Source organism: Colossoma macropomum, unplaced genomic scaffold (genome assembly GCF_904425465.1).
Source record: "Colossoma macropomum unplaced genomic scaffold, Colossoma_macropomum, whole genome shotgun sequence".
Lineage (NCBI taxonomy): Eukaryota > Metazoa > Chordata > Actinopteri > Characiformes > Serrasalmidae > Colossoma > Colossoma macropomum.
The window spans coordinates 454064-476679 of NW_023494816.1; the positions used below are offsets into that span (position 1 = coordinate 454064).

General features: G+C 36.1%; 1 protein-coding gene across 2 annotated transcripts; it reads left to right on the forward strand.

The window, feature by feature from the left end:
• The first annotated feature begins 2008 nt into the window (after positions 1–2008).
• LOC118800124 (immune-associated nucleotide-binding protein 9-like) lies at positions 2009–21026 on the forward strand. Of its 2 annotated transcripts, XM_036560283.1 has the most exons (12): positions 2025–2052; positions 3343–3401; positions 3929–4055; positions 6397–6451; positions 7685–7740; positions 7831–7902; positions 8571–8649; positions 13132–13205; positions 13290–13361; positions 13890–13968; positions 19459–19549; positions 19681–21026. In XM_036560283.1, exons 3-12 carry the CDS (start codon positions 3943–3945, stop codon positions 20826–20828), a joined length of 1839 nt encoding a protein of 612 aa, XP_036416176.1. In that variant the 5' UTR covers positions 2025–2052; positions 3343–3401; positions 3929–3942; the 3' UTR covers positions 20829–21026. The 2 variants fall into 2 exon arrangements, with proteins under 2 accessions (XP_036416177.1, XP_036416176.1); XM_036560284.1 differs by lacking the exon at positions 3343–3401 and having other exon boundaries at positions 2009–2052.
• Positions 21027–22616: the final 1590 nt, after the last annotated feature.

The window sequence follows — 22616 nt, forward strand, 5'->3', positions numbered from 1 at the left end:
TATACAGTCCAACTGTGTACATTTCTCTGAATCACAGCATTAAAACACTCTACTCTGCAGCTCCATGACAGCTAACTTAGCTTAGCCAGTTAAACGAATGGAAAGTCCCAAACTTCAAGTAAAAGCTCATCAATACAGGAAGTGAACAGTTCAAAAAGTGCTTTAATTTGGTAACAGGGCACTCTGTCTGACATCTTAAATTTAGTAAGCACAATTTTGACAAAGGTTGACGCTTGACGCTAATGATTTCTGATTGGTTACTGCTATTGGACCAATAGGACTGAAATAAGCTGGTTAAACTTGTAGTGTATTTATTTAGTCTCTCCTGTTTTCCCTTTTTAATAATTTTCTTTCATATTTGATTTTATTTTCATTTCTTCTTTTTCTGACCAGGCTACATAGACACCCTTCACTCCTCTTCCTATCTAATTTGCTTCTTATTATTTAGTTGACTAGCCTACAGTACAAAAACATGATTTTGTATGTTAGTGAACTAAATAAGCCAATTCACCAAATAGTTCTACTTAGGTGCATATTGTTTATTAATGCATGCTTTAGCAAGTTAATGTAGACCAATCTGGACTATGGGACAGAGAAGTTGTGGCGGGGGCGGGGGTTGATATCGGAATTGGTGTAGAAGCGCTGTGCAGCTACAGTTTGAGTAGTAGTTTCAAATCCCTTCTAATGCTCTTAACTACAGCACTAATGCCAGTGAAATATAATAGCGTACGCAGGCACAACATTGTTGTATGATCCTTTAAAACCTTTGAAAAGTAAAATATTCACTGAAGTTGTTTGACTCATTTTGTATACATAATTTGGCATTATTCCTTTAAGTTTATTCTAAAAGTTTCCCTTTTTTCCAGTTGCATTGGTTTCTGTACATCCAAAACTAATTTGGTACTCGCTTTGCTTTTGTTGTGCATGTATAAATGTGAAATTCTTCCAATAAAGCATAAACAATACGCTTGTCAGTGTGGTGCTGTGCAGACTGAAAGTGAAAGTAAGCACAGCGAGACTGTGAGAAGAGAATCTGATTGGTTCGCTGTGGGGAACATACTATACATTAGAACATCTTTCTGAAAATAAAAAATTAATAAAAAATAAATAATGCTCTATAATGAAATTTTTGAAAAGCTTGAAACATCTTTATACATTAAACTTAATTAAACCTTATTTCTTGTGCATTACATTAATCAGGCAGGGCTCTTCCAAGTGCTAAAATATGTTAAACTGTTCAGAGAAGCCTAAAAAAGAAAATATGTTCTGATTAAAACACTGACACAAGGAAGTGTTCACTTTTTAAAATTAAATATTATAAAAATATAAAAAATGTAACCATTGCAACATCTGTTTGAATATGCCCCCTACAGTGGAGCCACAATAGTCATGAGAGTGATTTTCCAGTTTAAAGACTGGAAAACCCCCTTCTGATGATGCACCTTTAAGATGGGAGTACTTTTGGAGTGAATACATGGGGTGGTAGCTGAATATCCCAGCCATGTTTAGTAGCCTCTAGATCAGTACATTTCTTTACTGCTGTGAGGGGGGATTTCCCAGTGGTTGTATGATGGATTTAGCGTGATGCATGCTGGGTATTGTAGTGAATGAACATTAATGGACCAAAATGCAAAAAAAAGAACAAATAACTGTGAATTCTGTCAAACTAGTGAGGCTGAGGGAAACAACACTGAGTAACAGAAGACTACATAACATAGCAAATAACATTAAATGCTGGAATGCCCCTTTAAGGAGTCATTGGGATTCTTGCATGTTCAGTAATTGATAAGCAGACTGTTGCCTTAAGAACAGTAGACACACAGTACAGAGTTATATATTAAGGAAATTAAAATTTCTGCATTTGATGATTTCTGTCCAGGGGTTTTGAACGGCTACACCATAAAACATAAGACTGTCAGAAGGACAGTTAAACATTTCCCTTTATGGACAAATACTGGCATGTGAATCTCCCAATCAAAATCAAGAACAATCTAATGAGTCCAAAGGTCTTGTGATCAGAGAGTCATTCATAACAGGAACACCTCAACACAGGTATTTGTGTGCTTCATCGCTGCTCAAAACAAAATAAATATCTCTATTTTTTCCATTTTTATTTGAGCACAATTTGAATGATCTTTTTCTATGTGATGGTAATCTATCATTAAGTATAAAAACCAAACTGTATGTGCAAAAGGGATGTTGATATGTTAATGTGTGCCAAGTTTTATTGCACTTCTCTCCAAACATCCAGTACAGAGGGGCAGCGAAGGCTGTGTTACATGTTGCCTGAAAAATCTGGTGCATTTTTGAGAAAAGTTAGTCAGAATCTAGGTATCATTTGTCATCCACTTGTAATTATCAGATTCCTGATTTGCTGACTTATTGTGAGCACCCTACCTGTTTATTCTACGTAAACTAATAAAATGACACAAATTTGATACAACAAACAATTGAAAAACATTTAGCGTGACATTTGCTAATTTTAAAGATTTTCTTTTTCTCTCAAAGACAGTTTCAGTTTCTCTATTTAATAACAGACTTGGATAATTCACTTGAACCACACTGATAATAGTTTCATTAAAAATATTTTTTCACTTAACAATTTAGGATAAAAAATTTAAGACATGGTCTTGAACATTATGTCTCCTGAAAAAGATTTTTTATTTAACTTGTATATATAATTTAGTAAACTTAATTAAAGATCCCCAAGAAAGGGGTTCCACAAGGTTCTATATTAGGCCTAGTTTCATTTATTGTTAACCACTGTAAATTCTTGATTTTTTCCATAGCTTGTGTTTAGTCTTTAATGCAGAAATATAGAATCAATCAACAGTAGAGAAAGTGTTAACTTATTTTCACATCATTTGAGAGAGTATTCAAACTTTTGCACACAATTGTGTAGCGTACTAATGAAAAGTTCGATATATGTTTGAAAAAGTATTTCTATTGTCCGGTCTGGTCCAGAAAAAATTCCATTAAACATTAAACTAGTACATATTAAGTAATGACTAGTAAAAATTCAGTTAGAACTGAATTTTCACTAGTAAAAATGGAATTTTCACACATTGAATTTATTATAATCCTGTAAATTGAACAGGAGGATTAAAAGCTAAAACTGCTTGCAGTAAAATCAATTGGGGCATGTAATTGGAATTTTGACATGTCAAATCATTGTTCACTTATTTGGATTCCAAGCTAAACCTACTTTCCACACAGAAGGAGATCTCATCAAATTAGACACAGGATGCAGAGGCTGTTTTAATGTTAGTGTCAGTTGAAAGTATGAGAGAAATCTGTTGATAATGTATTTCTCTGTAAAACCTAAATTTGCATTTCTTACAGCAAAAAATGTGTGGCAGTCTGGAAATCTCTTAGTGTTCTCCTACAACAGCACTTAGAAGGTTTGCCATGATCTTCAGTCCAAACAAATCACAGTGTGTCTTTTAAACATGTTGGTTAATCAGTGAGTGTATGTGTGATTTGTTGTAAATGGGACCAAACATGCTTGGAAACATTGTAGAAAATATAATTTATTAGCTTATTATTGGGAAAATTACCATCAGAGCGGTTTAGGCATTATTTTTGTGTTATAAATTGCTACCTTCACATGTAAATATGGCAGTGCCTTACATTACACGAGTGGTAAAACACCAGTAATCCTCGTTTATGAAAGAGCAAACATGTTATTGCCATGCTATTTGCTCTAAACGTCACAGTAAGTCTGGGGCTGCATTTTGTGAATTTGGCCCCATTGCCTTCAAGATTATGAAAAACATGTATTCAGTCAGTCAAATGTTTTGACTGTAATGACAGTGCACTCTCAATCAATAAAACACAAGAATATATTAAGAGAACAGAAATATCATAACATGACATTGTTGTTTGTAGTTTATATTAATTAATTTATTTTTATTTTTGTGATTTATAGGCTCAGATTTAACAATGTTCACAAACCCTGACAATCCACTGGAGCCAAATGAGAGATCCATGGACAGCCCACTCTCTTTGAGGATAAATATGCCAAATATTCCAAATGATATTAACTCACTAGAAAGGTAAGAGAAACTTTATTTCCACTGATTTTTCCTATTTCACTCATAGAGAAAATAATAAATTCATTACAACCAGTCTAGATCCACTTTACATTGTTTTTACTGCATCTCTTTTTAATTTGGGCCACTAGTGGATTTGCTGGGGATCATCAAAGAGTCAGAAGAAGTTTAATTGTTTTTTTTAAGTTTCTTTGAATTTATCATTTCTATACTCGAGGTGTTCAATTATTTAATTTGAATGCACACAAATGTCCTTATATGAACTTTCTAAACACACCAACTGACCACTTCATTAAGTTCACCTCCTTGTATCTACACTCATTGTCTATTTGTCTTGCTATTTATTATCACTTATAGTTCTACAGTTACAGAACTGTCTGTACTTTGTAGTAGCCTGTTTCTCTGCATTTTTCATTACCCCCTTTCACCCTGTTCCTCAATGGTCAGGACCCCCACAGGATAAAATGGACAATGAGCGTAGAAACAAGGAGGTGTAGTTAATGAAGTGACTAGTCAGTGTAAAAATGATATTCAGAGTTTACAGTAGTAAGTGTAAAATACAATCTAGTGTGATGTCAATATGAAGATAAAGGTAGATAAAGATAAAGGAATGTAAAATGTTTTGATTCGGTAGTTCCCCACCTTATTCAGAGTTTTAGCTCCTGAATCAGGTGGAGAATCTGTTCTCCTTTTGCTTGTTTGCCTCCGCAAAATGTCACATTTTTGAAGATCCTTTTTTAAAATATTTGATATTTATTCTGCCAATATTTATATTTTTGATATTTTGGCCATTTTTGTCGTAAAGCAAAAAACATGGCGAAATAAACAAAAATTGCATTGCCTCCAATGTTTGTATAGTTTTGATGAGGAATAAAATCGCGTTCGAATATTTATCATTTTCATGCAGTTTGTTCACGCCTGGTTCAGTGTGTAACAACTGTGATGACTTGTGATCAGGAAATGAAGGAAGTCTGTGATGTGGTGGAGGTTGGCAATGTAAACAATCAGTAACGATGTAAACCTGTGCATGCAGGAGCCTGCAGCACCAAATATTTTTTAGTACTGAAAGAACCACAAATGGTACTATAACTATAAATAGTGTATTTGTTAGAAATGTTTTTTCCCCTCTAATAAGTAGAGGTTCACCATTTACTCCCGCACTAATGAGAACCCAAAGTGTGGCTGCAGTTCCTAAACAGAGGCGCAGGGAGCTGAGAGTGCAGGTCTAAATTGGGGGTTAAAGTAAAGCAGCAGATGAACACTCCTGGCCAGTGCAGTCATTTATTGATTTATTTTTTTAATCATGCAAGGGGTCCATAAAGGGACAGACACCATTTAAAGGCTAATCATCTTCATATTAAGGGATCATAATTGATTTTTATTAGGGTTCAAGTATGTGGTATTTGCTAGAATTTTTCTTCTTCTTCTTTTTCTTTTTCTTCTTCTTCTTCTTCTTATTATTATTATTATTATTATTATCATTTTTCTACTGAAACACATGTGCAGAAGAGACCACAAGTCATCATACTTGGAGGGAAGGTGTAGTGTGTGTACATCTACCCAGGCAACAAAAATGATCTTGATTGGTGCTATCGTGCAATAAAACACGTTTTGCCTTGTAACTCCATAATCAAATATTTTAAAGAAAGAATTTCACTTTTTTCCTGATTCCTTGGCTCAAGACAATCTAATTTGCAATTTAGACTGCGTACTTTTTCACACAATATTTGCATGATATGTGAAAACTACTTTTGCAAACTAGTTCTATGTTTTTTTGCTTTATCTTGATGGAATGGGTATCAAAAAATTCACAAACCCTGAACTTAATAATTATCAAAAACATGCTGACGTTTGTAAGCAGTTACCTAAACCTAAACCTAAACCTTATGAAAAATTATTAAAAATTTCTCGAGAATGCTTCACCAAAGAAATGGTAAAATATTTATTATGTGTGCAGTGAAACATACAAAGTAAAAGGAATTATGGCTGTCATCATTTCTTAACTATTACATCCCTTATAAGTCAACAGTTTTGTCAAGCAGTTCATGATTTCTTTAAAGAGATTAACATCTTTTACACCTACACCTTCCCTCCAAGAATGATGGAGTCTGTTCACGCATCATTGTAATGCTCCAAAGAGTTTTAGACTGGTACACTGCCATTTTTTTGATAATTTTGTACCATAAAAAATAATAACAAATAGGCTATGCAGCCAATACAGCAATATTCTAGTTTTGAAATAAATTAACTACTTTTATGTAATATGTAATATATTTTGGAATGAACTATCCTAACCTTGCTCAAAAGTCCTAATATTTTTCTTACTCATATGTGTGTAACCCAGTGAACAAACCAACAACACAGCCCACATATCAAACAGGCAAAGTGAGGAGTGCAAGGTAAGCATCATTTTGTGTAACTCTTGGATAACTTATATTCTGGCTCTGTTTTTAATTAATATAATACACACTTACATGAACATATTTAATTGTTAAGTGTGTTAGGAAGATCATGCACTGCAGGATATCTGACTATGTTCTGATGATACTTTGGTCTGCAGATGAGAACAGTAGAGCTGTGTCTTAAAGGGAAGATTCTACATAGTTATAATTTTATACTCTTTTATACCCCAAACTGTACATCCTGTACACTTATCTCACTAGATTTCCCACAAGTCTCAGTGCTTGGTCTTCTTCTTTTTTCACTTTATACTCATTTTCTTCATGACATAATGTGGCTTCTTCTACCACTGCTATGCTGATGGCACTCGGGTTACTACTTGTATCTCGGAATGCGTGCCATCTTCATGGATGGCAGCTCACCACATGAAACGAAATCAAGGCAAGAATGAGCAGCTCTACATCCCTGGAACTACGGGTCCTCACAGCAATCCTGTCATCTCAGTCAAGACCACCTTGATCATTCAGAAGCAAGAAAAAATGGCCCAGCCCATTTAAGCTTCAAGTATGGTTCAGCTTGAGCCACTATTTTTCAAGACTAATAGAAGACAAGCATCAAGACTTCTCTGTCCTGGCACCCAGGTGGTGGAACAAACCTTTTTTTGGGTGTCAAAACAGCAGATCTCTGATCTGATGTGATTGCTTTGTATAGCATTTAAATAAATACTAATCTTGTGGTTATAAAATGTCTTGAAATAGGACTCATGAAATTTCTGATTCCCCAGCTGGGCAACTAGGGTCCTTTCTGTGTGGGGTTTGCATGCTCTCCCTGTGTCTGTGTGGGTTTACTCCGGGTGCTCAGGTTGCCTCCCACAGTCTAAAGACATGATGTCAGGCAAACTGGAGATGCTAAATTGGCCCTAAGTGTGAGTGTGTGTGTGTGGTATTTGTTTTTAGGCATTGTGTATCTTTGTATCTAGTTATCAACCCTGTGTTTATAGAAGTGTCTTAGCTCAATGGCTTCTGTAGGCTCTAGCCTGTTTGCACCAGCTTTGGTAAGCTGTTCTGTATAAGAGCATCTGCTTTATATTATTCTTATCCTGTACTGTATATTTTGCATTACCCCTGTTTGATCCTTGCAGAAATGTACTTCCCAGAATACGTAAAACATAAGGAATTAAAATTCTTGTTTGCTGATTATTGCGCTCATTGACGTTTTTGGTGACTTTCTAGTCTGACATGATGTCTGAGGGCCCTAAGACATCTAACAACATAAATTGTGAGCTCAGGTAAGATAAATCTTTCATTTTAATCTTTGTATGTGTATATATTTATATAAGATTTTTTCTTCAGTTTTATTCAGTGTTGATTTGTTTCAGTGGTATCTTGGGGACAGACCCTGAAGTTGACAGTTCAACAGTTGTTAATGATTCCTGTGAATCTACATCAGGGTAAGATGCTTTTGTAAATAAAATGTTTTCATAAATTAAAAAAATTAAACATAGAATAATGTGCAAAGGTCTTAGGTGCCTTAGTACATTATTTAAAGACATTAATCGGAGAAATAAGTGTGTTTTTGCCTGTAAAAACAGTATGTCTTTAGAAAAGATGAAAATAAACAAGAACGTCTAATTTTTTCAACAAAATTAGGTCATTTCTTGTGTTATTTTCAAAAAGTTTGGTCCCAATTTGTTAAATTACATTACTAGCACACCTGGTTTAACATTATGAAGTATTGATTAGGCAAACCAGATTACAAATAATTCTGGGCTGCTACAAGGAGAGTTGGAAATGGTTAAATTAAGCAAATTGACATACATGAAATCACTACGTGTTGTATTAATGTTATTTGTAATTATTCTAATATAATTTTTTCCGACCAAATAAACACTTACACAGCGTGCCTATAACTTTTGCACAGTACTGTATTTTATCGATTGAAACAGCTGTAACTCAGGAAAGAAACAGTTAATTCCTCATCATTCTGTGAAAATATTTTTTTTATTAAGGCAATAAGGCTAATTATGAGTTCAGAACCCCTCATCGGCATCTTATTTTTTAATTTTCTTTAGATGTGGTCTTTGCGTCTGTCTTGATTATTTCTCTGATTCATTTGTAGGAACCCCCTGGAAGGCATGCAAGATAAAAAAGCTAGTGAAAAAACAAATGAGCAGGAGAGTCAAACTGATAATCTGGAGGTGAGCATATTTTTTTTTCTTAATCTTTGAGCTACTGAAATCAACATTTTTGTGATTTGAATTCTAAATAAAAAGTTTAGGGAGAAAAGTTCATAATGAATGTTATTAATGATGCCATACACATAGAATTTTTTACTATTTTAGTAACACATTAAGTAATTAAAACATTAATTTATAAATACATTTTGAAGCAATATATAATAACAAATAAAGCTAATATAATGAAAGGTATTCTTTTTTCCTGTTTATTTGTGGTATATGGATCATTCTATTGAACTGGTTAAAAACAGTTAAAAACACTTTTTGGACTTTTAACTGACTTGGACTTTAGACTAAAGTCCTTTCCTTTTGTGACCCCATGCCTTGATTATGTTTATTTTATTATAACAACTGAACATTCCATCACTACCAAAATAATCTAATTTACATTTAAGTCCACTGGCAGAGCCTTATTTTAGCCACACCCACACCCCTGCATTTTAGAACAGGAAGTGAGACTGCATTCCTGTCCCTTATGGCCACACTTTACCAAATGTTTCAGTAGTGACATTTGTCACTGACAATTTTAGCTCATTTTAAGCAGAATTCAAAAACGCTAGCTAGAACATGACTAGCAAACATAGCTTTGAACAGTTGTACACACATAAAATCATATTTTTATTAAAACACAAAAAAGTTTACATAACTGCAGAAAATACATGTCTCGGTAATGACAGTTTTTAATGCTCCACACTGATTTTCAGACTTTGGGGCATATTTACTTCAAAACAAAGGGATCTAAATGCTCAGGGATGCAGTCTCACTTCCTGCTCTAAAATGCAGGGGTGTGGCTAAAATACGACTCCACCAATGTTGTGTTTGTGTTTTGGTAGTGACATGAAAATGTGGGACAGCAGATTTTGAATGAAGTTTTGGTAACACTTAATTACACACAATATTGTTTCATAGTTAATAAGTAACTAATTAGGAACGAAGCAGGAACGAATGAGTAGTTCCATATTAATGCTTAAGTAACTACTCTTAACTACCAAGTACTACTAGATAACTACTGAGTAGGTAATAGTGAACTAATGATTAGGGTAATTCACTATTAACTAATCAATAACTATTAAGTCTCGTAGAGAATTACTTAGTAACTATGGTTTCTTAGAATAAGTACTCATAAATTACATATCAATTCAACATTAATTGCTCAAAAGCTGAGTCTTACAAGGTTCCTGAGCTACTAATGGATGTAGTGTATTCCAACACTTCTAAAAGTAGTGAAATACACTACACAGTGTGCACTCTCTACAATATAATGGATTATATCATCACACTGTACTGACTGGTGTCCTTCATGTGTTTGTTTTGATCAGAAACCTTAAAACGCTAATGCACATCTTGGCAATGTGAACCAATTTGCAGATCAGCCTACAAATGAGACAACTGCTAAAATACTACAGTATTCAGTAGACTAGTCTGCTTACCTCTCATCTTTAGAAAAAAACAATCTTTTCTGCTGGAGCACATGTGCCAGTATTTCTTCTAAACAGTAGTTCTTCTTCTCCTCTTGAGGGCAGGGTCAGTTGAAGAGAGGGCTCATGGAAATATCTGACTCTTTATGTGTCCTGCCTTCAACTTCACATGGTTCTAAATATTACCAAGTGATTATATAATTACTGTCTGTTAGGTAATGAATGATGTGTTGCTGTTCTTTATTAGGAGCTAGTGATGATCAGGAGAAAACATTATAAAGTGAAACACATGGTAACTCATTATTAATGAACTAGGAGTTAATGATGATCAGGAACAGTATTATAAAGTGTAACAGATGGCAACTCATTATTAGTGAACTAGGAGTTAATAATGGTCATGAACAGTATTATAAAGTGAAATACATTACAAATAAAACCCATAAAGTAATGATGTACTGTAGTACAAAACATAAAGTTATTTAATTGAAAGATGTAAGAGTAAATAAGTTTTTATTGAGTCCTTTTTTATTTGTGAACAGTCCAAATGTGAAAACATTCCTGAGTTAGCTAGCTATTTCACTAAAAATAATACACCCAAACAAAATGATATCAAAATCTGTCATTACTACTGGACGAGAAAGTCTGAGAGCTGTAACTGATCACAGTATGTTCTGCTAGTACATTAATTACACATCTTTCCATTTCATATCTGGGGCACAAAGTTTTACTGTCTATTAGCTAAGCTCCTGTTAACTAAATTAACTAGCTAGCTAGCATGCACTCATAACATAACATAAGCAGCAGCTTTATGTTTAATAAAGCACTAACATGTGCTTATAATTCTGAAATACGGTAAAATGGACATCATACAAGAAGACCGTACCTACTTAGCTCAGATTAGTTAGCGAGTCAGCTAACTATGTCTCTACATTAGTGCTGTAGTCTGAATAAAACCTTGAATCTGAATCAAAAGTCTCAAATTAATGGTCCAGGGGTCTGCCATGAATCTGATTCACTCATCGTACATCAGGAGATACAACGAAGCACGATTAAATATGAACATAATTATCAAACTAATCCACTGAGAATTAAATGCTCTTCCTTACCAGCACTTGCAAAAACCTCACAGGCACTCAACAGAAACACAAAAGCTATCATAAAAGAGTCCTCAATTCAATAGAACTCTAAAATGTATATTATTTTAAACATAAGATTGTCCACATATTTATACTACTACTATGTAAAAAAAAAAACAACAATAACAGGAGTGGTAAGACCAAGACAAGACTAAGACTGAGACAAGATTCTTCAGAATTTAAAAATAAAAAAAAGAGAAAAAACACTGAACCCACTGAAAAGGTTCCTTATCATTCATTATACATAATATATAGATGAATATTATATTTCTAACAGATTTTATAAAACTAAACATTAAATAATATACAGACTGAAAATATTGTGAAATATTATTATAACAATTGTCCTATTCAGCATTATAACTTTGATAGTAGATTATTCCCTTCTTCTCTAAAATCTATTCGGAATCACTACCTAAGGTCAACTAAATATAAAGCAAACAATATACATCCATTTTTATTATTAAATGAAAACATTCTGATCTGTACAACAGCGTTTTAAGGCCACTGTTCATAAAATAAAAATAGTAGACATAGATAATTGTCACACTTCTGGGTTCTCCTCCCTTGCCTAACACACTCCAGGACTCCATTTCCCAGAATCCCAATCATCATAACATCACCCCTTCCACCAATCACAGGCCTCTGCCTTGCTCTCAATCACCTGAGTACTGATTCAACACACCTTTATCTGTTTGTCTTAGATTTTAAAAGGATCCTGGTTTGTTCTCCTCTTTGTGAGGTATTGCCACACTTCTGGTTACTGATTTCTCGTTTTCTCGATTGTTTCTCTTTTGGATTTGCCCTTATTGCTCTGGTTGCCTGTGTTTTTGCATTTTCTGGTTTTTGATTTTGCCTGTTTTTGGATACTGTTTTTGGATTTGCCCTGTCTGCTCTGGTTGCCTGTGTCTTTGTATTTTCTGGTTTGTGACTTTTGCCTGTTTTTGGACATTGTTTTTGGATTTGCCCTAACTTGTTTTTCTCATTAAACCAACTGGTGTTTTTAAGATCCGCGAGCATCTTTCTGTGCTTGTTCAGCGTTACAAGAATAATGTTGTAATATTCTAAAATATTGAAATATTGTCAAAATATTGCTTTATTTTCAAAATGTCATACCATATGACTTTTTTTCTCTAACTATTATGACTTTTTTCTTGAAATATTATGATTTTTTCTCAAAGTCTACTACTTTTATTTTTATTAACAGTGGCCCTAAAATGCTGTCGTAGATCTGCCCAGTTAAGCTGTCTGGTCTATTAGACTTTATTTGAAATAACATATAAAATACAGGGTCCTAAAGTCAAATTGTCTGTGGGCCAAGTGTCAGGTGGTCTTCTCCAAAAAGACTGTAGGTATGTAGGTAAAAATGTTCTGTATTTTTTCATCCAAGTCATCCAAGGACTTCTGAAATGTCTGATTTTGCAGCTGGGCAACCAGGGTCCTTTCTGTGTGGAGTCCTTTCTATGCTCTCCCTGTGTCAGCATGGGTTTACTCTGGGTGCTCAGGTTACCTCCCGCAGTCTAAAGACATGATGTCAGGCAAATTGGAGATGCTAAATTGGCCCTAAGTGTGAATGTGTGTGTGTGGTGTTTGTTTTTAGGTATTGTGTATCTTTGTATCTAGTTATCAACCCTGTGTTTATAGAAGTGTCTTAGCTCAATGGCTTCTGTAGGCTCTAGCCTGTTTGCACTAGCTAGGGATATGTTTTAAAAATGGACCACAGAGCACTTTGGTAAGTTCTTCTGAATAAGAGCATCTGCTGTATCTCATTCCTGTCCTGTACTATATATTTTGCATTACTCCTGTTTGATCCTTGCAGAAATGTACTTCCCAGAGCACGTAAAACATAAGGAATTAAAATTCTTGTTTGCTTTTTGGTGACTTTCTAGTCTGGCATGAAGTGGAATTCTGACATGAAGTCTGAGGACCCTAAGACAGCTAACAACATAAATTGTGAACTCAGGTAAGATAAATCTTTCATTTTAATCTTTGTGTGTGTTTGTATAAGATTTTTTCTTCAGTTTTATTCAGTGTTGATTTGTTTCAGTGGTTTCTTGGGGACAGACCCTGAAGTTGACCGTTCAACAGTTGTTAATGATTCATGTGAATCTACATTGGGGTAAGATGCTTTTGTAAATACATCACCAGCACACCTGGTTTAACATAATGAATCATTGATAAGCCAAACCAAATGATAGCTACAAATAATTCTGGGCTGCTACACAAAGAGTTTTGGAAATGGTTAAATGAACACATCGACATATATAAAATTACTTCTTATTGTATTAATGTTATTTGTAATTCTAATTCTAATCTTTTTTTCTGACTGAATAAACACAGCGTGCCTATAACCTTTGTACAGTGCTGTGTTTTATCAGTTGAAACAGCTGTAACTCAGAAGAAAACAATGATCATTTTGTGAAAGTAGTTTTTCTGTCATTCTGTGACAGAAAAACTACTTTCATTCTGTGAAAGTAGTTTTTTATTGAGGCAAGCCATGTGATCTAAAAAAATGAGATAAATGATGAAAATCTTCCGTTCTAGCTAAGTATGAGCTAAGAATTCCTCATCTGCAGCTCTATATTCTTATGTTCTTTGGATTTGGTCTTTGTGTTTACATTGACTATTTGTCTGGATTCATTTGTAGGAACCTTGTGGAAGGCATGCAAGATAAAAAAGCTAGTGAAAAAACAAATCACCAGGAGAGTCAAACTGATAATCTGGAGGTGAGCATAATCTTGTGTAGATATCTTTTACCTCTTTGAGCTACTGAAATCAACATTTTTGTGATGTGAATTTAAAAGATACATTGTATCTTTTATCACATATCATTTTTTACATATTTAATTAATTAAAACATTCATTTATGAATGCATTTGAAGCACTATATATTATATGTTATATATCTGATTTACAAGGAGTTTTAAATCCACACGTGAAGACTTATGTTAGCCACACCCCTGCATATTAGAGCAGGAATTGAGACTGCATCCCTGCCCTTAATGACCACACTTTACCAAATATTTCAGCTCGTTTTAAGCAGAACTCAAAAACGCTAGCCAGTAGATGACTGGCAAACACAGCTTTGAACTGTTGTGCACATGTAAAAAAAAGTTTATGTAACTGCAGAAAATATGTATTTCAGAAGTGACAGTTCTTAATCATTTCAGATTTTGGGGCACATTTATTTCAAAACAATGGAAACAAACTTCTCACCATGTGGCCATGAGGAACATGCAGGGGTTTGGCTAAATTAAGGCTCCTCCAGCATTATGTTTATGTTTCGGTAGTGACATGAAAATGTGGGACAGCATATTTTGAATATTTTTTTATTTAAAAATTAAGATTTGATAAATTCATCAGAAATCTAAATGTTTCAACTTTAAAAGAAATCACATAAACACATTAAAACATAATAAAATAAAAAAATACAAAAAAATGTAAATATTTGTATGTATGTAGCTTTTTACTATTGCTATTAATGCAGTGCCTTCAAATAGACCATAATTAAGAGGTCTGGAGTGAAGACCCAGACTAACACAATCCAAAATCCACTGTGAACAATGGACACAATATATCATGTACCCTGCCCAGGAGAGGGTTACCAGGACCTACCCTTGGAGCCAGGCCTCCGGAGCAGATGGAGTGGCTTTGCTTAAGCTGTATTTAGCAAAGGTGGAGAAGCTTTGACTTCAAACTTCAAACTGACTTCAAATATTGTTGGTCATTGGAACTCCTAAACTTGAGAGATGGCCAGTGGCTTCTGGGGTGTCAGACTCTATTTTTCCCTGGTGGAGGTCATGGAGGTAGTTGGCAATATCCTCATTGGCAAGGCAGTGAGGGTGGATTAGATTCACCTGGAAACGCTTAAGGCTCTGGATGTTGTGGGGCTGTCATGGCTGACATGTCTCTGCAATAGTGCATGGACCTCGGGAACAGTACCCTTGGACTGGCAGACTAGGGTGGTGGTCCCTATTTTTAAGAAAGGGGATCAGAGATTGTGTGCCAATTACCAGAGTATCACACTGCTCACCCTCTCTGGGAAAGTTTATGCCAAGGTGTTGGAAAGGAGTCTCCAACCAATAGCTTAACTTCGGGTTGAGGAGGAACAATGCAAGTTCTGTTCCAGCTGTGGAACAATGGACCAGCTTTTCACCCTAGCATGAATTGTTGAGACTTACGGCCACGTTCCCTGAGATATTCTGTGGGAGGTCCTCTAGAAGTGTGGGGTGCCGGGGCCATGACCCCAGGCCATTTTGTCTCTGTACATCCAGAGTGAGAGCTGTGTCTGCATACACAGCATTAAGTCACACTTGCTCAGTGTGGGTGTTATGTCTTGTCTCCACTCCTGTTCGTGGTATTCATGGACAGGGTGTTAAGGCATACCCAAGATCATTATGTGCAGACACAAGAACGTGGCACTTCTGCTTTTTGCAGATGTTCTGATGTTCTTGCACTGGTCTGGCTTACAGCTGAGTGTGAAACAGTTGGCATGTGGGATCAGCACCTCCAACTCTGGGTCCATAGTCATCTCTCAAAAAAGGATGGAATGTCCTCTCCATGTAGGGAAAGAGGACCTGCCCCAGGTGGAGGAGTTTAAGGATCTCAGGGCCTTGTTCAATACTCCCAGGTTGTCCCCGGACCGCTGGAGGGATTATATCTCAAAATTGGCCCGGGAGCAACTAGGAAGCCCCAGAATGAGCTAGAGGATGTTGCGGGGGACAGTGTCATCTGGGCTTCTTTGCTTTCTTTATTGCAGCCATGACCCCAGCTGGATCAAGCAGGTTAAGAAGAAGATGATAACAGATCATGGCATAATCCTTGTCTATAGTCTGTATACTTAATTTTTAATTCACTTTTACTTTTTTTTCTGTGGGATCAGTTTTACTCTGTGATCAGCAGATTGAGATTGAGCAAATTGAGTAGAATGCTCCACAAAAAAACCTTCTATTTCAGAAAAGTTAGGACAGTATGTGAAATGTAAATTTTAAGAAAAACCTATGATTTGTTAATCCATTTGACCTATATTCAAACGAAAGCAGTACAAAGACAATATTTTTAAAGCTGTGCTTTGTAACTTTGGTAAATTTGGGGTTTACCAATTTGGGGATTGGTGGCCCGTTTGGTGGAAATACACTATATTGCCAAAAGTGTTCACTCACCCATCCAAATCATTGAATTCAGGTGTTCCAATCACTTCCATGGCCACAGGTGTATAAAACCAAGCACCTACGCGTGCAGACTGCTTCTACAAACATTTATGAGAGAATGGGTCGCTCTCAGGAGCTCAGTGAATTCCAACGTGGTACTATGATATGATGCCACCTGTGCAGTAAGTCAAATCGTCAAATTTCCTCACTACTAAATATTCCGCAGTCAACTGTCAGTGGTATTATAACAAAGTGGAAGCAAGTGGGAAAGACAGCAACTCAGCCACGAAGTGGTAGACCACGTAAAATGACAGAGCGGGGTCAGCAGATGCTGAGATGCATAGTGTGCAGAGTCAATCGCTACAGACCTCCAAACTTCATGTGGCCTTCAGATTAGCTCAAGAACAGTGCATAGAGAGCTTCATGGAATGGGTTTCCATGGCCGCTGCATCCAAGCCTTACATCACCAAACACAATGCAAAGTGTCTGTCAATCCGGACAGGGTGTTTAGGCAATGGGTTTGGCGGTTGGCAAGAGAACAGTACTTGTCTGACTGCATTGTGCCAAGTGTAAGGTTTGGTGGAGAGGGGATCATGGTATGGGGTTTTTCAGGAGTTGGGCTCGGCCCCTTAGTTTCAGTGAAAGGAACTCTTAATGCTTCAACAGACCAAGACATTTTGGACAATTTCATGCTCCCAACTTTGTGGGGACAGCCCCTTCCTGTTCCAACATGACTGCGCACCAGTGCACAAAGTAAGGTCCATAAAGACATGGATGAGCAAGTTTGGTGCGGAAGAACTTCACTGGCCTGCACAGAGTCCTGACCTCAACCCGACAGAACACCTTTGGGATGAATTAGAGCGGAAACTTTCTCTTCCAACATCAGTGTCTGACCTCATAAATGCGCTTCTGGAAGAATGGTCAAAAATTCCCATAAAAACACTTCCTTGTGGAAAACCTTCCCAGAAGCGTTGAAGCTGTTATAGCTGCAATGGTTATTAAGGGTAATCATATTAACTCTGAAGCAAAAAGAGATACTATTAGCAAAGTAGTCTGCTAATAGAATCGATTTAGCCAGATAACGTTACCTATACAGTTTAAAAAAACTTCACAATTACAAAATTCTGCTATCTTGTCAATGTCCTACCATATCACATATTAATTGTCTGCCTTTACGATGTCTCCATATTCAGAGTGATATCACTCTTCTTCCTTTTAATAACTTTCAGCTCTGTACAGGTCAGCACTGTGAGCAAAGCCCCACGAACATTGCTCACATAACCAGCCCATATCGAGCCTTCTTTTTGAGCTTGTGCACATGCTATCAATAAATAAAGATGTCTGATGTGGTTTGAAAGACTCCTGCCAAATCTGACCCAACAGCTCTGACTTTTGAATAAATATTCCAGTCTTTACAGGGAGAATCGCAGCAGTGTAATGCTTTTTTATCTTATCGACTTTATTTTTTTTTTGTAAAAACACACTCATACTGAAACTGATATCTGCAACACATTCCAAAGTTGGGACAGGGACAATTTAAGACTAGGAACATTTAAGACTAAGGAATTTAGGAACAGAAATTGTTAAGAGTTCAGAAAACAAGTTATGTTGTGATCATGCATGGGTATGTGTCACGACTCCCGTAGGCTCTGAACTTTCCTTGGACTCCATCTCCCAGAATCTCCTGGGAGATCACGTGATGCCAGCCTCACTCTCGCACTCCAACCAGCGCTCCAGTTCCCCAGAGTACTGATTGTTTTCACCTATCTTACTCTGATTAGTTTAGCTTATACCCCGGGCTTGTAGTTAGTCTCATTGCAAGGTATTGCTTCTTCTCACAGAGCTACTGAGCGTTTATTTTCTGATTGTCTGTTCATATTCTGACCTTTTTGCTGTGTGTTTTGACCTGCCTTTTGCCTGACCCCTTTTGGGTACTTTTGCCTGGTTATGTTTGTGTTTTTGTGTATTTTGTCTTTTCTGGATCTGACCATTGCCTGTGACCTGACTACGATTGTGGATTCTGTTTTCACCAGTAAAGCTTCTCATTCCCTTTTTATCTGCAAGCGTCTGCGTCATTCTGTTGCATTACAGTATGAAAGGAGCATATGGGAAATGCTTTGTCCTTTATGAGCAAAGAAGGTTGAGACTCAGGGAATCTGGAGTAATCTCTGCATAAAAAGAAACTAAATGACGTTCTATACCTCAGGTAGCACTGCATTAAAAACCAGCATGCTTTTGTGATGGATATCACCATATGACATACTTTGACAAGTTGTTGCCAATAAACACTTAATCTCTGCATCCACAAATGTAAGTTAAGACTGTACTATTCACATTCAAAGCCATATATGAATAATGTTGAGAAATGTTGCTGACTTCTCTGGACTCAAGCTCATCTGAAATGGGCTTACACATAGTGGAACCATGTACTGTGATCTGATGAGTCCACCTTTTAAATTGTATACGGAAATAATGGACATTGTGTTCTTTGGACCAGAGAAATAAAAAAACATCCAGATTGTTACCAGTATAAAGTTCAAAAGCCAGGGTCTTTGATAGTATTGGGGGATATTAGTTGGTTACTTGCACATCTGTGAATGCACCATTAATATTTAAAGATACATACACATTTTGGAGCAATATATGCTGCATACTAAGCAGTTTTTTCAGGGATGTTCATGCTTATTTCAACATGACAATTCCAAGGCACATTCATGTTTGTCTTACAGCAGCATGGCTGTGTGATCAGAGAGTGCAGGTAGACTGGTCTGCAGTCCCCATTGAAAACATAATGCATTACGAAGCACAATATACTACAATAAAGGCCCTGTATGGTTGCGCAGCCGAAGACTTGCTTAACAAAAAATAGCATTGATCTCCACTTTCGAAACTATTTTAAGTGTTGGTTAAAGGAAATGTGATGTAACGCTGCTTTCTGTTTTTATTAGCATTTCACATAGTGTACCAACTTGAATTGAAGTATGTACTTCTAAGTTGTGCTTGACTGTATAGTGGAGGGAAATGTTGAGAGCTTTCATGTGTATGTCTCTTTACTTGTCCTTGTAGAAACTTGTTCCTTGTAGCTCTATTTCCATTTGGATGGGCTTGTTGGCAGTAGCTCTCATGTTGGTTACCAGCTTGTGCCTAATTTCCAAAGGTAATCAACTCAGAAATGTTAAAAATTTATATTAAAAAACAATAAATAAATAAGTAATTTATTGCTGAATTCCTAATTTATTATGTCACAAGGAAACTAATGTAATCTAAAGGGTAATCTCTTTTTTACAGAACATGAGATTAGTTATCCTGAGCTGAGACTGATGCTGGTGGGTAAGACTGGAGCTGGGAAGAGTGCGTCAGGAAACACAATCCTGGGTGAAGAAGCTTTCAGAGTCGAGGCGTCTCCAGCATCTGTGACTGCACGCTGTGAGAGAAGGAATAAAGTTGTGGATAGACAGAATATCACTGTGATTGACACTCCTGGGGTGATGGACACATGGCTCACATCAGAACAAACAGCCCACAGTGCACCTGAATGTATCTCCATGATCGTTCCTGGTCCTCATGTGTTCCTGCTGGTGGTCAGACTGGGGAGATTCACAGAGGAGGAGAGGAACGCTGTGAAGTGGATTCAGGAGAACTTTGGAGAAGAAGCTGTGAAGTTCACCATAATACTCTTCACTGGTGGAGATCTGCTGGATGGAAAACCCATTGAGAAATTTATCAGCAACAGTTATGAACTTCAGAATCTTGTAGACACCTGTGAAGGTAGATATCACATTTTCAACAACAATGACAAAAATAACCAAAGTCAAGTTAAAGAGTTACTTGAAAAGATAAATCTAATGTTATATGAAAATATGGGCTACATTTTCACAAAAGAGGTGTACCAGAAGGTCCAGCAAAACACCAATAAAGAAGAGGAGAGGAGGCGAATGAGTTTAGAAAAAGACATTAAAGTGGAGGAGGGGGTAAAGAGAGGCATGATGGAAAGAATGATCAAACAGGAAGAGGAATTAAAGAGAGAACAGATGGCAAGAGAGTTGAAAGAGGAGGAAATGATAAAATGTAACAGCAGAGTGACTGAAATCAGACAAGAGGAGGAACTGAAGAGAAAATTGATAGAAAGAAAGATGAAAGAGGAGGAAATCAGGAACATTGAGACTAGGGAGGAAGAGATCAGAAAGAAAGAGGAAATGAAATGGAAGCAAAGGGTAAGAGAGTTGAAAGCAGAGGAGCAAAGAAAGATGAATGAGATGGCCATTAAATTAAGAGATGAACAATATGAGAATCAAAAACTTAGAGCAGAATTAGAGAAAGCGCATAATACAAAATTCTGGTTATGGGTCGCACTAGTGGTCCTCACTGTGTTGATTTTCTGTGGAATTGGAGCAGTAGCAGCAGAACAGTCCAACAAAAATCAAGTTAAAACATAGTTAAATAAACTGCATGTAACAGATAAACAGCTGCAAATATTTTTTTCTACTTACTGGTCTTTCCATTTACTTCTGTCACAATTACCTTTATTCAACAAGCTGCATATAAACAAATTAGTTTCATGTTTTATTATTCATTGATGGTGTTATCTGTACAATCAAACAATTAAAATAAACTAGATGTTGATTTTCTGGAAACATAGGCACTAACAAGGCATATCCATTCATATACAACAAAAGCATAATTTTGCTGAAAATACGCTATTAGGCCTTGGGCTGCAAGTATTGAACATTTTTATTTTTTAATATCCTATTGAATAGTTTGATTAATATTTGAATATTCTATAAGAATAAGGAAGGCTAAGATATTTGTTTTACTTCAAGGAATCAGTGAAAAAATATTTTGTTATTCCTATCAAGAAGCATTGAATGCTATTCCGAGGGATGCTGCCCAATCTGGCAGCCTGGGTTGCTGAGATTATTTGAAGGTGATAAGTTTAGCAGGTAAGCAATAGAAACAGCGTCTTTATATCCGCATTGTCTTAAATACTCTAAACAGCTTTTGATCAGTTCTTGTCAATGATCAGGGGGTGACCATGTTTTAGATTTTATATGACTTTATAGGACTTAAGTTTTTTTAGGCCACTCAAAAGCTGCTTTCCACCCAAGCATGTACTGAATTGCATCATCCGGTGTCTGAATGTTTCTTTCTGTTCTAGACAACCAGCTCACTAACCAGCATGCTGCTATTTATTTTTGGGAAATAAATGCAGTGGAGCACATTACAGAGTAGGGAGAAAGCATTTGGGCTGAACCGGCTAATGAAAACATACATTATTAGGGTCCCAAGTGGTGCAACCTTTATTGGCCCTATCATCAGGAGATCACAAGTTCGATACCCAGTGATGCCACAGCCATCTGTCACTGGGATCATAAGAAGCTCTCTCTGTGGGGGTTGTGTGGTCCTCCCTCTCCATCTCTCATTATGTTGCTAGCCAGTGCAGGCACCTGTTAGCTAACATAACAGAACTGGCAGTTAGTGTTCTCCTCCAAGCCATTTAGCTGTCCAATCATGCTGTGTGGTACAAGTTAGCTAAGTTGCTGTAACATAGCTAGCTAATGCCAGTCTTTTAAAATCAGCTAGATTTTGATGATTGAACTGAACTGTTAACTGTTAGGGTATCAGCAAGTGCTCAAAATCGTGTACTCATACTTGTACTCAGTCTGAAAAAAATAGTATCAATGTATCACAGAATTTGAACATTTTAAGTTGTGATGGCATTGAAGAGAAATTATTTGAGTGCTTTCTTATTTTTAAAGTTTCAATATTATGCATTGAATTCTTACCTTTTTGCTTTTAAAGTTTGATCATTTTGAGTTGTGGAATGGTGATGAATATGTCTGTTTTTTATCATCAATTTGATTCTATGAACATAAAATGAAATGAGTAACTGTAAAATGCTCCTTGTGTTTTTTGTGGCATTAAGTCAATAAATGTTAATATTGCTTTTTTGTGCAATTTTTCTTGATTATTAAAACGTATTTAATGAAACTTGGCCTAGCAAAGGCAAATCATTTAAAATTTTCTCATTGCTTTTACTAATTTTTTCACACCTATTTCATAGTGCAGATTAGATAAACTAATTAATTAATTCAATTAAATTCAAGGTGCTTTATTGGCATGACAAGTAGGCTACATTTGTATTGCCAAAGCTTGCCAGAGATTTTTAAACAGAAAATCAGTGTAAAACAAAAGAAAAACACAGAAATGACTAATAATTCTGAATG